Source organism: Pristiophorus japonicus, chromosome 5, assembly GCF_044704955.1.
Source record: "Pristiophorus japonicus isolate sPriJap1 chromosome 5, sPriJap1.hap1, whole genome shotgun sequence".
NCBI classification, from domain to species: domain Eukaryota; kingdom Metazoa; phylum Chordata; class Chondrichthyes; family Pristiophoridae; genus Pristiophorus; species Pristiophorus japonicus.
Genome location: NC_091981.1, coordinates 76,985,592 through 77,003,811, shown reverse-complemented (window position 1 = coordinate 77,003,811; position 18,220 = coordinate 76,985,592). Strand labels below are relative to the sequence as shown.

General features: G+C 42.3%; 1 protein-coding gene across 4 annotated transcripts in view; it reads right to left on the bottom strand.

Annotated features, from left to right (window-relative positions):
* Positions 1-18,220, bottom strand: part of LOC139263833 (p21-activated protein kinase-interacting protein 1-like) — a 101,690-nt gene that overhangs the window by 26,978 nt on the left and 56,492 nt on the right. For 3 of the 4 annotated variants that reach the window (XM_070879890.1, XM_070879891.1, XM_070879893.1), the window contains exons 4-7: positions 16,723-16,797; positions 14,749-14,801; positions 12,947-13,092; positions 3,747-3,844 (exon numbers count right to left, since the gene is read on the bottom strand). In XM_070879890.1, coding sequence (XP_070735991.1) covers positions 3,747-3,844; positions 12,947-13,092; positions 14,749-14,801; positions 16,723-16,797 — 372 coding nt within the window. The remainder of the gene's footprint in view (positions 1-3,746; positions 3,845-12,946; positions 13,093-14,748; positions 14,802-16,722; positions 16,798-18,220) is intronic. The other variant, XM_070879892.1, reaches the window with a different exon arrangement.

The following is an 18,220-nucleotide window of genomic DNA, read 5'->3' as shown; positions in this document are numbered from 1 at the left end:
GCCTTACACTAAACATCCATAAGACAAAGATCCTCTACCAACCTGACCCCGCCGCACAGCACTGCCCCTCGGTTATCAAAATCCACGACTAGGACTTGGACAACGTGGACCATTTTCCATACCTCGGGAGCCTACTGTGAACGAGGGCAGACATCGATGACGAGGTCCAACACTGCCTTCAGTGTGCCAGTGCAGCCTTCGGTAGCCTGAGGAAGAGAGTGTTTGAAGACCAGGACCTCAAACCCGGCACCAAGTTTATGGTCTATAGGGCAGTAGTGATACCCACCCTCCTATATGGCTCAGAGACGTAGACTATATACAGCAGACACCTCAAAAAGCTGGAGAAATACCACCAGCGCTGCCTCCGCAAGATCCTGCATTTCCATTGGCAGGATAGACGCATCGTCAGTGTTCTCGCTCAGGCCAACATCCCCAGCATCGAAGCATTCACCATGCTCCTCGATCAGCTCCATTGGGCAGGCCACATCGTCCACATGCCTGACACGAGACTCCCAAAGCAAGCGCTCTACTCGGAGCTTCGACACGGCAATCAAGCCCCAGGCGGGCAGAGAAAATGCTTCAAGGACACCCGCAAATCCTCCTTGATAAAGTGCAACATTCCCACCGACACCTGGGAATCCCTGGCCCAAGACCGGCCAATGTGGAGGAAGAGCATTCGGGAAGGCGCTGGGCACAGAGTCTCATCGCCAAGATCAAGCAGAAATCAAGCGTAGACAGCGGAAGGACCCCACCCAGTCCTTCAACCACCGTCTGCCCCACCTGTGATGGAGATTGTAGGTCCCGCATTGGACTCTTCAGTCACCTGAAAACTTATTTTCAATGTGGAAGCAATTCATCCTCAACTCCGAGGGAATGCCTAAGACGACAGCACTGGAGTACTGCAAACACTGACAATGATTGCAGAGGACTGCATGCAGGGAGGTCCTCTTCCCTTCCAATGAGTGGGAGACACCTCCCCAGGACACCAAAACAGCGTGATTGGAGATTGCAGAGGGCACAAGCAGGGAGGTGGTCTGGAGGACCTGGGTGCAGTGCAGCAAATGTTTCAATTATCTCATTAGATCAGGAAACACGAGTACAAAGCCACGCTTACCTTCATCCCGCTGTGCCTCTCATCACATCCCCATCATTCTGCCTGCCCAACCCTACCCTGCACATCCTTACTGACACCAACACACCTTACAAGTCCACCCATCTCTCCCTCTGTATTTATATTATCACATCCTCATCTCACTAGCCACCCCTCACACTCGTCCTCATCCTAGTGCAATCATACCAACTGACAACACACAAGGAGGCCACTTGGTGTTTTATCCAATGTTTATGTAAAGTCTTGGGCAGATGTGTGTGCACCTTTGTAAGTGGCTTAGTGAGTTATGGTGAGACATAACAGTACCTCCAGCAATGATGGTGGAGTGTGAAAGAAATGGCTTGGTCATTGCAGGGATACTTTATGGTGGTGCTGTAGGATGGTGCCAACCTGGCACATTATGTGGCAACCATATGGGTGTACAGCATCAAGTAAAGCAATCTGGCCATGATGAGGCCATCCCTGGCCTCCCGGGCAGCAATGTGCTCAGGTGCTGATGCCGTGTCCTGTGCAGCATCAGATGATTGCAGAGAAGGTTGGTGATGCTTGTGTGGCTGGTGCTGCATGTGTTGGGGCTCATCATGGTCAGATTCTGAGGACTGAGGCAAGACTGTATAAACAGCACCATGCTGATGCAATAGATATCAGGTGAAGTAGAGATGACAGAAACGATCTGTCAATGGTGAGAGAGGTTCTTCCAATGAGGTGACACTTTGCTGGAAAGACTGTAGCCTGCAGAATCTATGCTGAGAAACAGCTGAGTAAAGTGATCACCTGTCAGGTGGGAGCTTTTATAGTACATTTGATGCAGTCAACTAATCAGCTGGAGCAATGGTTACGCAACGCCTGCCTCAAATTGACAGATATGGTTCCAAAGTAGCATGTTTCCCGTGGCCATGAAAACGGTAAGGTGAAAACCACTCTTAAGGATGTGACAACTAGCTATTAATTTAAATTGGGTCGCCAGCCACTGCCTGTTGGGTCAGGTCCACACTGACAAGACGCGTCTGGGGGAAAAGCGCGGGGGAGTGGGATGACAGCGATTTCCGACCCATTCCAGGAAATAACAACTTTCCCACCCGACCCACCCTCTCATCGCATCCGCTACCACCCAGAAAATTCTGGCCAGAATATTTCTGCTCCAGAAGGATTAGACCTTTTAAGTATTAGCTTGGGTCTGTAGATGGCATTCTTTGACCTGAATCAGAAGCGTCACTCCAGGACCTGAACACATAATATAGGCTGATACTTCAATGCAGAACAGAGGGAGTGCCACACTGCCTTTCATTAAACTGAAGATCTGGCTGTTCAGGTAGGGATAAAAGATCCTTAGCAATATTCGAAGAAGAGCATGGAGTCGTCCTGGTGTTCTGGCCAATGTTCATCACTCAACAAACACCACCAAAAAACAAATTAACTGATCATTTATCTCAATTGCTCTTTGATCTTGTTGTATACAAGATTGGCTGCTGCATTTGTCCAAAAAGCAACAGTAACTACACTGCAAAAATAATCCATTGGCTGTGAAGCACTTTGGGATCTTTGGAGGATGTGAAATGCGTTATATAAATACAAGTTCTTTCCATTAGAAAAGATTTGCTAGCAGCAGCAATGAGGCATCAAAAACAAAACTGACCAATAGCAGTGGCCAGCAGTATAAATTACCCGATAGACAATATTATAAAAAGCAAAAATTCACTAGCTTTATATTTCCAGAATGTGAATCAGGCACCTCCATACAGCAGCTGACACTAGCACACTGATTGTGGGCGATACTTATTAAAATTCGAGTAAGTGTCCGCAGAGCACCTTCCTATCACAAGTCTCACCTTATTATTGCGTATTAATTGTAGTAGTACCTCCTCCAACGAGAGGCAAGTACTTTGACTGGGATTTTACAATCAACATTCAGCAATGAGGTAATCCAGTAACTTATTTAAGCTCCTCGCAACTGGTACTGGAGGTGAAGATGAGGGAAGTAGAGGAAGTGGGTTAAAGGAGGTGGTTTAACATCAAGGAGCCTGGGATTGTCCCAACCCTTCTGGAGTAAAAAGATTTGGCCACAGAGAGGGAGATTCGATTTTGCTTAAAGTGATTCAACCAAGTCTAGTGATGAAAACCAACACCTGGTCATGTGTTAGGTACACTCAACCTGCAGATCTCAAATTTAAAGATGCCAAGTTGGGAATTATAGCAGAGGTACAGTGGAAGGGGGAGACCGTCTTAGAGGGCACAAGGGCATCAAAGGCAGACGCAAGGGAGTGGTTGAGCCTTAACAGCAGCAGCAATGTCTTGGTAATTGGAGGGCTAGAGAAGGGGACATTTAAAATTTGAGGGCGCGTTAGACAGGTAATGATGGTAAAGAGATTGGAGGTGGGCACGGAGGTGTGGAATTTGTAGGATATGGGGAAATGATCAGAGAGGCCTTGTCGGTAACGGAAACCTCAAGTGAAATGCTAAGCTGGTGGCCATGGTTGGGTAAGTTGATGTGACCTATGAGGTTCATCGAGGACAAGAGTGCAGAGAAGTTAGAGGATGGGTGATAGGGGACATACAGCCAGATGAGTTGTGCTCAGTCCAAATGCTAATAAATAATACCAATGAACTTTCAGTCCGACAAAAATTCACACTGTACCTGGTGTCATGAGCCTTGAATTCAGAAAGACACTTTTTTGAGTTTGTATCATACAGTCTGACATACTCTTCATCCCCAGCTACAGCAATGATAGAGTCCTGAAGACAAACAAACCAAAACATGCTTAATTTTAATGACAATGAACACAGCCAATACAATTTTATTGCAGGACTTCCTCTAAAATAATGCCAATCAACCATAATGGACCAGAATTGGCTCTCTTGATGACGGCGTACACTTGCCTTCTGAAAGGCCCCGCAAGTTCTTGCAATCAGTTATGGTAGGCCTCGACAGATCTACCGAACAAAAAGTAAACTCACTTTCGCTGGCGCAGAGTATTTGCCCAATTACTGCCCAGTAAATGCTCGTGAAACTCTTACACCTGCTAAAAGTAGGTGTATTTTTCCAAAAATTACATTTTTATTGTAATTGATGTGTTGAAGGCACTTTTAATTAAATTTGAAAACATTTATTTTTATTAGAATTATGTAAATTCTTTAATTATTTGGGGATTCCATTGCTTGTAATTAGGGGATTCCATTCGGAAACAATAGCAATGGAATCCTCCTTTCTCATTGGACAACTTGGCTACGAGATCCCAGGGACGCTTCTGAATCGCCTGCATCTAAGACATTTACGCAGGCATACGCCTGCGGGTCCCAAGACCCGAACACTCCGCAGCCTGGGAGCCTGAAGGCAAGTTTGTACTTTTTTCGCGGGTTGGAGGCATCCGGCCGCAAATTCCGGGCCAGTTACAATGAAATCATGATTACCTTCTGTGGCAACCAAGAAAAATATTTGTCTATATTGCCATTTTCAGTTCTAGATGGATGCTTCAATAGCAGGAATTTATAGGAACTGCATGGAATTGTTTTGTTTTGGTTAGCATAGCCATTCCTATTCATCTTAACCATTAGTGTCTGCTAAAATAAAACAACCTACTTTAACCAACAAGCATTAAAATGCAATGATGCGATCATATAAGAACATAAGAATGTAAGAAATAGGAGCAGGAATAGGCCATTTGGCCCCTCGAGCCTGCTCCGCCATTCAATATCATGGCTGATCTGATCATGGACTCAGCTCCACTTCCCTGCAAGCTCCCCATAACCCTTTACTCCCTTATCGCTCAAAAATCTGTCCATCTCCGCCTTAAATATATTCAATGACCCAGCCTCCATAGCTCTTTGGGGTAGAGAATTCCATAGATTTACAACCCTAAGAGAAATTTCTCCTATTTTAAATGTGCAGCCCCTTATTCTAAGACTAGCCTAGTTTTAGTTTCCCCTATGAATGGAAATATCCTCTGCATCCACCTTGTCGAGCCCCCTCATTATCTTATATGTTTCGATAAGATCACCTCTCATTCTTCTGAACTCCAATGTGTATAGGCCCAACCTACTCAACCTATCTTCATACTTGCTTTAGAGGCAGTTCAGAGAAGGTTCACAAGGTGAATTCCGGAGACGAGGGGGTTGATTTATCAGGAAAGGTTGAGTAGGTTGGGCCTCTACGGATTGGAATTCAGAAGAATGAGGGGTGATCTTATCGAAACATAAGATTATGAGGGGGCTTGACAAGGTGGATGCAGAGAGGATGTTTCCACTGATAGGGGAGACTAGAACTAGAGGGCATAATCTTAGAATAAGGGGCAGCCCATTTAAAACTGAGATGAGGAGAAATTTCTTCTCTGAGGGGTTGTGAATCTGTGGAATTCACTGCCTAAGAGAGCTGTGGAATCTGGAACATTGAATAAATTTAAGACATAAATAGACAGTTTCTTAAACGATAAGGGAACAAGGGGTATGGAGAGCGGGCAGGGAAGTGGACCTGAGTCCATGATCAATCAGCCATGATCGTATTAAATGGCGGAGCAGGCTTAAGGGGCCGTATGGCCTACTCCTGCTCCTATTTCTTATATTTTTATGTTCTTATGTTCCATTTGCCTTCCTGATTACTTGCTATACCTGCATACTAACTTTTTATGTTTCATGCACAAGGACCCCCAGGTCTCTCTGTTCTGCAGCACTTTGCAATTTTTCTCCATTTAAATTATAATGTGCTTTTCTATTATTTCTGCGAAAGTGGATGACCTCACATTTTCCCACATTAGACTCCATCTGCCAAATTTTTGCCCAATCACTTAGCCTGTCCCTTTGCAGATTGTGTGTATCCTCCTCACAATTTGCTTTCCCACCCATCTTTGTGTCATCAGCAAACTTGGCTACATTGCACTCAGTTTCTTCATCCAAGTCATTAATATAGATTGTAAATAGTTGAGGACCCAGCACAGATCCTTGCGGCACCCCACTGTTTGCCAACCGGAAAATGACCCATTTATCCCGACTCTCTGTTTTGTGTTAGTTAGCCATGCTAATATATTACCGCCAACTCCGCGAGCTTTTTATCTTGTGCCACATAAGAGGTTACTGCACCTTATTGAATGCCTTACGGAAATCCAAATACACCACATCCACTGGTTCCCCCTTATCCACCCTGCTAGTTACATCCTCAAAGAACTCCAGCAAATTTGTCAAACATGATTTCCCTTTCATAAAACCATGCTTTTCCAAATGTCCCGCTACTGCTCCCTTAATAATGGACTCCAGCATTTTCTGAAACACAGATGTTAGGCTAACTGGTCTATAGTTTCCAGCTTTTTGTCTGCCTCCTTTTTTTAAAAATATGGACGTTACATTTGCGGTTTTCCAATCTGCTGAGACCGCCCCAGAATCCAGGGAATTTTGGTTGATCACAACCAATGCATCCACTATCTCTGCAGCCACTTCTCTTAAGACCCAAGGATTATTGGCAGTCAGCGGCGAAAGAACAGTGCTTTCTATTCACCTCACTGCCCACAATGTTTTCGTAGGCTTTTAAGCAGATCCAGCACAGTGACCTCTACAGGGGATCTGTGGCATTTGTGAGCAGGCCAAGCAACAGGGAGACTCTTCGACCAATCAGATTGAAAAATCCTTATTGAGACATGCAGAGTCTAAACCAGGAAGTATAACGCAGAATGTATAAATTAGATTCAAATCATGTGCAGAGAGCAGAATAAAGATTGGGAAAGACAGATGGGATTGAGAGAGAGAGATAGACAAACTGAAAAAGTAAAAGAAAGTGTAATGTTACTTTTTATTAAATCTCCAAAATAATTAACTTCTGAAGGAACGAGACTTTACACTTGTAAAATAAAATTTTCAGGGCCAGAGAGGTTGTTTGGTAGCAACAATTATCACGCAGTTATAAATTGACTTACTTCTGAATGTACCCAGCTTTGCCATTGCATAGATGAACGAACAGGGTAATATTTAATGAATTTTAATCTTTTTCATGACACTCCTTGGAATATAAATAACAAAGCATGCCACATTATCCCTGTTAGTGGATTAAATACATTTTTATGGAATTTCTCAAATCAGTTAGCACTGAGTATTCACTCACAGTATCTGTCCCCCTTACCAGATATCAGCAGACACTGTCTGTGTGTTCTCTTTCAGCTGGGTAGGAAGCCAAAGGCTTGGCTGCTAACCCTCTCCCAGCTCCGAATGTCTGGGGATTGGCCAGTAGAACTGTCAAACTTACAACCTGGAATCAGAAACCTCCCCCATCCACAGCACCTAAATGTCCTACTCAGCTAACCCCTTGCTGGGAGTTTAAAGGAGGTCATTTTAACATATCGTGTGAATATATACTAGAATGATTTTATGAACTTTCAAGTGAATGTCGTTTGCAGGAAACATCAACTGGTTTGTCTGGGTCTAACTCCTTATGTGCTGAATTCTAATCCGTGCTCCCACTGTTGTATGATGTGGATTTAACCTCCATTGAGTTGAATGTAATAGCAATATCTGAATATAAATTACATGAAATTCCCCTTGTTAAATAGTGACTCTTGTGCGCTTCCAAATTCTTTAATATTTATCTTTTTCAAGCAACAGCACAATTCCCTTTTTATGGACTCTGCTTCAACATCAGTTTATGGCAAAGAAGTTCACGTGTAAAGAATTGTTTTCTAATCTCTAATTAGTTTTATAGCTTAAGTTTACTGTATCACCAACCAGTGGAAACAATACATCACTATTTAACTTGCATATTTAGGCTTTAAAGTAGACATTATACTCTGATTCATGGTCACTGACAATGCCTGTAAGCTCATGTCCCCCATGATCTGAAGGATGTCTTTAACTGCCTAATATCTCAGTAAATGACAACTAGATCCAGGGATTGAACAGAGAATCCTTGGTAATGTATACTGCCTAAACGGAGCATACCACATGCCACCATGTTATTCCCCTATCAGATAGAGGAGCAAACTTCTAACAAGACAAGTTAGTTACAAACAGAACAGTAAACCAACACTAATTAGTACAAAACAGTGTATTTAGTCATTTTAAAATCAATCACAAATAATAAATACATTTTCCCATACCCATTGCTCAACATATCCAATTTTAAAAATGGATATTCATTCGGAATGATTATTTGCATGAACATCTCCAGAGAGACTGGGGGGGGGGGGTTAAGAGAGAATTAGTGAAGGGAGAGACTGGTTGGAGAGAGGGAGAGAGAGAGAGCGAGAGAGAGAAACTGGGGGAAGAGAGGGGCAGAGAGACCAAGAGGAGGCAAAGCGAGAGGGAGATGGGGGATGAGAACTCAGAGGAGGTCAGGAACTAGAAATGGCAGGGCAGGTGATGTGCAGCAGCTGTTGTATGTGGGAGCTGATGGACACAAGTGTGATCCACAGCGACCACATCTGCAGTAAATGTTGGCGGCTCGAGGAACTTCAACTTTTGAGTTGATGAGCTGGAATTCGAGCTTCAGACGCTGCAATACATCAGGAAGGGGGGAGAGTTACCTGGACTCTGTTCCAAGAGGCAGCCACACCTCTTAGGTTAAATAATTCAAATTTGGTCCGTGGTCAGGGGCAAGAGGGTGTGACTACGAGCGAGGCAGGTATCGGGATCCAGAAGGTAGTATTGGAGGAGCAGTAGCCCTTGCAATTATCCAAATGGTACGTGGTTCTTGCTCCCTGTGCGGACGAGAGCGGAGACTGCAGGAAGGATGAGCAAGCTGACCACAGCACTATGGTAGAGGGCCATTCAAGTTGGGGGAGTAAAAAGAAATGTAGTGGTAGGGGACAGTATAGTTAGGGGGTTACTGTTCTTTGCAGCCGAGAGCGCAAGTTCCGAAGGTTGAGTTGCCTGCCCGGTGCCAGGGTTAAGGACATCTCCTCTGAGCTGGAGGGGAACTTGGACTGGGAGAGGAAAGATACAGTTGTCGTGGTCCACATAGGTACCAACAGCATAGGTAGGACAAAGAAAGAGGTTCTTCTGAGGGAGTATGAGCAGCTAGGGACTAAATTAAAAAGCAGAATCACAAAGGTGAGAATCTCTGGATTACTACCTAAGCCACGAGCAAATTGGCATAGGGTAAATAAGATCAGAGAAATGAATGCGTGGCTCAAAGATTGGTGTGGGAGAAATGGGTTTCGATTCATTGGGCACTGACATCAATACTGGGGAAAGAGGGAGTTGTTCCGTTGCGAAGGGCTTCATTTGAACCATGCGGGGCACCAGTGTCCTGGCTAATCGAATAACTAGGGCTGTAGATAGCACTTTAAACTAAATAGTGCGGGGGAGGGGAGGAAAGAGGAAAGAGGGTTCAGGTGAGGGAAAATTTTAAAAGTCAGAGATAGGAGAAGACAATAGTCCAGCGTAGTGATAGGGGTAATGATAACCAGAGTGTGACAGGAAGTGACAGAGTGCATAAACATAAGAGTGCAATAGAAAGTTGGAGTCAGAGTAGGGAAAAAATGGCAAAAAGATAAAATTAAAAGCTCTTTATATCTGAATGCACGCAGCATTTATAAGATAGACGAGTTGACGACACAAATAGAGATAAATGGGTATGATCTGATAGCCATTACAGAGATGTGGTTGCAAGATGACCAAGGGCTGGGAACTGAATATTCAGGGATATTTGACACTTTGGAAAATAGGCAGAAGGGAAAAGGAGGTGTTAATAAAGAATGAGATCAGTGCAGTAGTGAGAAATGATATGGCTTAGAAGATCAAAATGTAGAATCAGTTTGGGTGGAGATAAGAAATAATAAGGGAAATAAGTTACTGTTGGGAGTAGCCTATAGGCCCCTAACAGTAGCTACACTGTAGGTCAGGGTATAAATCAAGAAATAATGGAGGCTTGTAGGAAAGGTATGGCAATAATTATGGGCGATTTTAATCTTCATAATCTTCAAATCAAATTGGCAAAGGTAGCCTTGAGGAAGAGTTCATAGAGTGTATGCTGGATGGTTTCTTCCAACAATATGTCGTGGAACCAATCAGGAAGCAGACTATTTTAGATCTGGTAATGTGTAATGAGATAGGATTAATTAATGATCTCATAGTAAAGGATCATCAAGGGAAGAGTGATCATAGCATGTTAGAATTTCAAATTCAGTTTGAGGGAGAGAAACTTGGGTCTCAAATTAGTGCACTGAGCTTAAAATAAAGGCAATTACAAAGGTATGAAGACAGAGTTGGCTAAAGTGGACTGGGAAAATAGATTAAAGGGTAAGACGGTAGAAAAGCAGATATTTCAATTTAAGGAGATATTTCATAACACTCAGCAAAGATATATTACAGTGAGAAAGAAAGACGAAGAGAAGGATGAACCATCCGTGGCTAATTAAGGAAGTTAAAGATGGTATCAAATTGAAAACAAAGGCATACAATGTTGCGAAGATATGTGGCAGGCCAGAGGATTAGGAAATTGTTAGAAACCACCAAAGGACAACTTAAAAAAGGGAAGATAGATTATGAGAGTAAACTAGCAAGAAATAATAAAAACAGACAGGTATATAAAAAGGATGAATAGCTAAAGTAAACATTGGTTCCTTAGAGGATGAAACTGGGGAATTAATAATGGGAAACAGGTAAATGGCGGAGACTTTGAACAAATATTTTATGGTAGAAGACACTGAAAGCATCCCAATATTAATAAAGGGGCTTTAGGGAGGGGAGAACTTAAATCATTCACTATCACTAGAGAAAAAGTACAAGGCAAACTAATGGGACTAAAGGTAGACAAGTCCCCAGGACCTGATGGCCTGCATCCTAGGGTCTAAAATAAGTGGCTGCCAGGAACTTGGGTGGGGGAACAATGTCAGAAACTTGGGGGGACAGAGAAGGGTCAGAAACTTGGGCTTGGGTGAAACACTTGGACAGTGGGGGCAGGAACTTGTTTGAGGGGTAGAAGGTGGTCTTAACCCATGAGAATGAGCCCTGTCTGTTCCAAGTGAGCTGTTTTCTGTCTGGAGTCAGCCAGTTAGAATGGCTCGAATTACACTCTGCAAAGTCATTGATTACATAAGCAGGGCGATTCTAATTACACATTGCAGAGAAACTGCTGTGTGTGTCTTATCTTCCAAGAGGACCAATCAGCAATCAGGTCTTGTGATCAAGGGGACCCAATCAGGTGTTACAAATAAACTCGTCCATATTCATTTATGTGGTGGAACATTGCCACAGATTCCAACCAATAGTTTCTCTGTTGGCCACATTGTAGATTAACTTATGGAGCAAACTGATCTGCAAATATCATTCCAAATCTTGAGTGTACTGAAACAAAGCCCATTCATAAATCTGTAATTCCCATAATTATATTAGATGGTTAGCCATTCTTGGTTAATTGCACTAGGATGTTTGCCCCCAGTTTGAAATATCTGATAGCTGGAGCTTAACTTTTCTCCCATCCAGCCATCGGATACTATAGAACAGGTACAACCCAATGTCTCTTCAGTCAGTCACTATTAAGCACTCTGGACATTAAATAATGTCTATTAAAATCACAGTTTGTTTCAACAGGAAGCAGTCAGACCTTCTAATACATGCACAGTCTCTCAGTTTGTAAAAGTCCTGCAGTTTTAAAACATTGCTTGAAACTATGGCCTTCACCTTGCTCTACCTCACTGGCCTTGTTTCATGGGGATAGAAACCAAGGAAAATAGAAGGATCAAGTAAATCAGGTCCACCTTCCGCCCTTTACATATGGTGAGACAGGCTCGGGGAGGGGAGACCTCAGCAACTAGCTGGTTCACTGGTGGAAAATTTTCATGGGCTCTTTTTGGCCAGAGTTTGGGCAGTGTCTCTCACCCTCCCTTTTCCCTTCAATTACTGCTGGAATGCTGCTCAAAAACAGACACTTTTACCAAGGAAAATCCAGACCATTTTTTTACTACTCTTTGTATATATCCTAACATTCTATTAGCTCTGTCACCTTAGCTGGCACTGAAAGTGATAACATTTATTATTTCTAAGTGTCCCAGTGCTAATTCAGTTACGACATGTCTCCCCAACTGCTAATAGGGGTTGCATTTGCTTTGCACTAATGTTAAATATTGACATATATCTGGCACTGATTACTTACAGACCAGACTTGAAGGGTTATGGTACTGATCAATCAGGAACAAATTATCAGTATCCAAGGAGACAAAAGGGTGAAAATAGGAGAAACGTTATTAATTATTAAACAGAATTACATACATTCTCAGACACTATGCTTTAAAGCCATGCAGCCCCATGATATTGCTAGTGGGTCCTACTTTTAAAAAAAAAAACAGGCATGCTCCTGCTCTTCACTGAGAAATTTCAAACCAAAGTCACTGTAGAACTTCAGTTTTGTTTAAAAAAAGCCTGGATATCAGCCAGCAGTTTATCCTTGGTCACTTGCACACCCAGGGTTTACTGGGTTGCTTAAGCCAGGTATCTGAAAAAAAATATTGCTTGCTTTCCCACTTTGTATGGGATGGATGCATGAGAGGTAGTAAGATCTAGAGAAAAAAAAAAATCACAAGGCAAAAACGGTACAGAGAAAAGGGGAAAAAACGACAAACAAGGCGGCAACAAAAGTCAAATTGAGAAATTAAAGCCACAAAGAAACAAACAGTAATAAAAAATAAAACTGGAGAGCAGAGACCAAGAGAAAGGAAAATATCAGTTTTCCATCCATTTGTCACAGGATTATAGATTGCAGATTCAATGAACCTTTATTCATTTGTATTTCTTTTTTAAACGAGGTGAAAAGAACAAGGTGAAAAAAATAAATAGGCCGTTTACCAATTGAGTTAGGCTCTGATACAGAAACTTCAAATATTATACGCAAGTCATGGAAGATTGAATACCAATAGAACATACTATTATAAATTTCACTGACGAGATCCTCGTTTTGCACATGATGGTACCATTGATGGAGGCTGTCTTCAGAGTGTAAATATCCAACTGGTTATTTGAAACCACAATATAATTATCTCCACTTGGGGACCACTGGACAATGTGAGCATCTAAGACAAAAATATAAAAATAAAATTCATGAACAGTATCTATTTACCCACTGGCATTTACAACAAACATAAATGCTATCAAACCTGAAATATGCAATATTGATGTCCGTCAAAAGTATCTGCTATAACTGGACTGGGATGAAAATTTCTTGGTCTCTCTTCAGTGTGTGTGTGTGTGTGTGTGCGCGCGCGTGCCTTGTGTGCCTGTGCATGACTCGTGTGTGCGCGTGTGGGTCTCTTTTCAATCCAGGGGTGTGTCTCTTGTTTTGTCTGTCTCACCATTTCTTCGGTTTCTCTCTGCTTCTCTCTCTCTCACTCTCTATTCTATCTGAGTATATCCCTCTCTTTTGTCTGTGTGTCTTTCTCTCTCTTGCATGTGTTACTCTTTCTTTCTTCTGTTTGTCTGAGTGTCTCTCACCCCTCCTCTCCACTCTCCTACTATAATACCAAGTCATGCAGACCAGAAAATCACACATTTTATTTCTGGTCTGTGCTGAGCATGCTGATGTCAGCTGGGCACTACAACTGGCCCAAGTACCTGGGTTTTGGAGAAGAATTGGGAACAGCAAGAGTTCCTGATCCTCATTGCTATCCAGTGAGTATTGCTGGAAAGGGTGTGTCACATGAAAAAAATTATGCTATTCACAACTAAATAGCCTTCTGACATGAAGAATGCCCACTTCAACATATCAAAGGGTTGTTGCTATCCTTGGAACCTCCAGGGAAGCTGAAACAGGCAGAAGAGAGAGAAAATTGGAACAGAACAAATCTCTCCACCTATTCTCAGCTTTAAGGGTTCTATATGAAGTATGGAGCAGGCTCGAGGGGCCGTATGGCTTCTCCTGCTCCTATTTCTTATGTTCTATGTATGGGCAATTACATCCCAAATCTCTGTAGGCCCCTAAATTCACAATGCAAAATGAATTGGAATTCAACATTATTGGCCGTATTACGAAGAGAGACCACAGTATGGCTGATATGGGAAATGAAAGCATTTCACACTCCCTACCTCTTTCCTCCTTTAAGATGCTCCTTAAAACCTACCGCTCATCTGCCCTAATATCTCATGTGGCTCGGTGTCAAATTTTGTTTTAGAATGCTCCTGTGCAGCGCCTTGGGATGTTTTAATACATCAAAGGCACTATATAAATATAAGTTGTTGTTGGTGCATTGGTGCTCAGTCACTGTTAAAGATGAACAAAATCCCACCAGACACATGGTAATTAATTAATATAGGCTATTTTACATGCAAGATGCCAACAAAGTTGAGAGAAAGACTTCAAAAGCTGACTTTACAGTACCACCTAGTAGCAAGAACCTGTAACTACATTGTAACAGTTGACACAAAATTGAATGAGAACTGTTAACACAGCCATTTACAATGGTAAATGTTGAAACAAAAGCACAACCAAATTTTATGACAGCAAGAAGTAAAGCTTGCAGTGAGGAAGTGTATGACCTGCACAAGGCAGAAAAACGAAGAAAATCAAATTAAGTCAGACCACCAAGCAAATTGTTGAGATGGAGTTTACTCTGTTCTATGCTTGTATCAGAGCTGGAACTGCACAACATGTGACATTAAACAAACATTCATTCCCAGTCCTTTCATCTTCAGAACCATAAAAATATTTTAACTAAATTGCAGAATCAACTTACTCTGCTTTATATTTTTGATGAATGCAGATTTTCCATCAATCAGATTCCACGTTCTGTGGAAATAAAAAGCTAATTTAGAAAGGTCACATCTGTGTCACTTGAACTACTTCATCACTTGCCAAACAGCTATGCAAACTGTGGACTAAGCTTTCACTATCGAGTCTGCTCTAGTATATTTGTACAGTTATCATGTATCTTACCAGTAAATATACAGAATTTATAGTACTACCTTGCTTTAGAGACTGTCAGATTACACCTCAGCTGCTGGAGTACATTAGTGGAAAACCAGCCAAAACATCCACAGCTAAAAAGTATTGCATCTATGCTCCTTTTTCAAAATAGACACAAAATGACAATGTCAATTTTGTGGACTAATGCTCCAAAAGTCTCTCAAACAACTACAGAACACAGTAATAGTAGAACCCACAGCTGGATTCACAAGCAGTCTGAAACAGAAACAAGCACTCAACATTTCTAAAATCCTGCTGTATTACCAGGGCATGAAATTACTTCCCAGGCCCCTCACTCTGCCCATCCCTTTAGTCCTCACATTTCTATCCAAATCAACTGCAGGCTAGTAATGGGTTTCTGACAACATAGTTCGAGTCCGCTGAGAGGCTGAATTGGCTCACATGGAAGGGAAACATGTCCTCCAAACAGCCCAGATGAGACTGTGGGGAATTGTAAAGGAACTGTGCATTACCACTTTGTAATGCAGTACACAAAGTCATTCTTGAACAAGAGCTGAGGCCACAGTATTCCCTGCAAAATAAACGGATTCACAGAAAGTGGAATTGAAGTAGAAGATCAGTCATGGTCTTATTGAATGGCGGAGCAGGCTAGAGGGTCAGTCACTCTGATAATAGCTTACAGTATTTATTATTCATTATAAATAGGGAAGTGGAAAGTTACCTTAACCTAAAAAAGAGAGGAGGTGGTTAGTATTTGTTCATTACACCAGAAAATAACTTGGAAGAGCACACCCTACATAATGGACTGTGGGTGTTCTAACTGAAGAATAGAAAGCACCATACCCAGTGACTCTGCACGACGTCAGGCTATGTGTTATAAAGGAGATTAAGATGACCCATTCGCTACTGGTCCATCAGATGTAACACCATGTCATTTCCAACGGCAATTGTTTCACAAAATAGCAGGTAAGTAAAAATTGGAAAATAAATGATCTATACACACTGCCATTCTCTATTTCTCCAGCATGTTTTTCAGCAGTAAATCAGAGTAAAAGCAGCTGGGTAAGAAGCAATGTTACCCCTAATTTTAAATTTGGCTAGCGGCCCATTCGAAGTTTTACGTGGGACTGGCACACAGCTGCGCGATTTAGAGGCAACATTGGTAAGAAGGCAGGGAACTTTTTAAAAAAAAAACAAATAGGCATGGAGCCTATAACCTATGTACAGGCCAGAACTGCAAACTGGCCTGGCCCAGATCTGAACTACTTTAGCTGTTCTGCAGTTTGCAACCAGTTCAAAAAGACATGGAACCTCATGTACTCAGTGAGCCACATCAGCCAACTCACTAAAATACTTATTGCAAGAGCTACAGCTCATCACAATCATTAAGCAGATTTGAGGATAAAATTTCCACTTTTACTCAGATTTTGGGAAGTCGCACAATGCGACCGATTTTTCGACTATTACGAGAAAGCAAGCTGTGCGTGTGTGATACCCCAACATGCAAGCTATGGAATAAGACTTCGCATTGGGAATGCAAAAAATTGCTTATACTGAATTTCAGACTTGCTGACACACAAGCAGGAATCCCTTTATAATGTGCCAGAATGATTTAGTTGTTAGCATTTAAATTATTTTTAAAATTCAACTATATTTTCTTCCTGAAGATAGAAAAAAATTACATTTATAGGGTCTTGGTCAACTTGGGTAGGCATCATTGTGGAGAAGTTGCCATTTATACATCCTTAATCAGATCTACTTTATCCTGAAAGTAGCTACATACCTTAATGTTTTGTCTGTTCCTACTGATAAGGCCAGCTTTCCACATGGATGTACCGAGAGTGATGACACATGGCCTCTGTTTAAACAAAGCAGCCAATTTATCACATAATCCTCTAGAACTATTTCATTCGCATATTTACAAGTGATCGGCAGCCCATCCACAGCCTTAAACATTCACTCCCTCCACCATTGGCTTAATGTGGCTGTAGTGTGCACTATCTACAGGATGCTGCAACTCACCAAGGCTTCTTCGGCAGCATCTCCCAACCCCGCGATTTCCACCACCTAGAAGGACAAGGGCAGCAGGTGCATGGGAGCATCATCACCTTCAGGTCACATGCCACGCGGACTTGGATATATATGGACGGCCGCTGCTTCAGTCCCTTGGTCAAAATCCTGGAACTTCCTACACAACAGCACTATGGGAGTAGCTTCACCACATAGATTGCAGCAATTCAAGGCGGCGGCCCACCACTACCTTCTCAAGGGCAACTGGAGATGGATAGTAAATGCTGGCCTTGCTAACAACGGCCGTATCCCAAGAATTAATTAAAAAAGCAAAGATACTCAAAAAGCAAGTGGTTATTAAATCAACAAGCTGCAGAAATGTACTGTTATGGTATTAGGGATTATCAGATACTTTGCTTCAGCTTAAAGCCCTCATTCTCTATTAAAATATGACTTTATTCATTCAATATCTGGTACTATACCATTGACAGTGGTCAACCCTTGCTACTCTAATTGACTCAGTGAATTGAAAGGAGACTTGCGCCTCTTCGTCTTCGGTCAGCAGAAGAATAAAAACACCCTGATTTATGCAATGTACCACAAGCAGGATTGTTAAAAGTAAAAATTAAATATGAGCAGAATGTCAATACAGCAGATTTTATTTGATTCCAGAACTTTTAACTTGCAACTGCTCTAACGCAAAAGTAATACAAGAAGTGACTCTTTGCTTAGTAATAAGCTTGGACCATAACACAAACTTGCACACAAGGTTTAGGTCTATCTTCAGGAGCCTTCAGGTATTCACCTCCATCTCAATGGAATGAAAGATGTTTTTCACAATGGTCCAAACCTATCGGCTGGTTAAATAATATAACGAGGCTCGGAGGCTCACATCTATCCTACTTTACAGGTTTAACCCTGGCCAGCCAGGTTTCCCAGGCCTCAGGAAACCCAGCTGCTCAAGGGAGACAAGAACAACTTCAGGGAAAGGGCAAATGCCTTTACAATACTGCTTGTGGGACAGGAAGAGCAGGAGTGCTTCCTCCCAGCCCGCCAAGCTACCTGCTACCCTGCCATCAGACCCCACACCCTCCAATCAAAAGACCCTCCCCAGGCCAGAGATCAGACTCTTCCCCCAAAACTTCACAGCATGTGAAGATATCTGGACTTCGCGACAAACTCCTCCCTTCAAAAAACCTATCCGTGTCAATATTGGGGCCAAAATAATTATTCAACAAATCTACCACCATTTTCTTATTTCCATTTGCAAG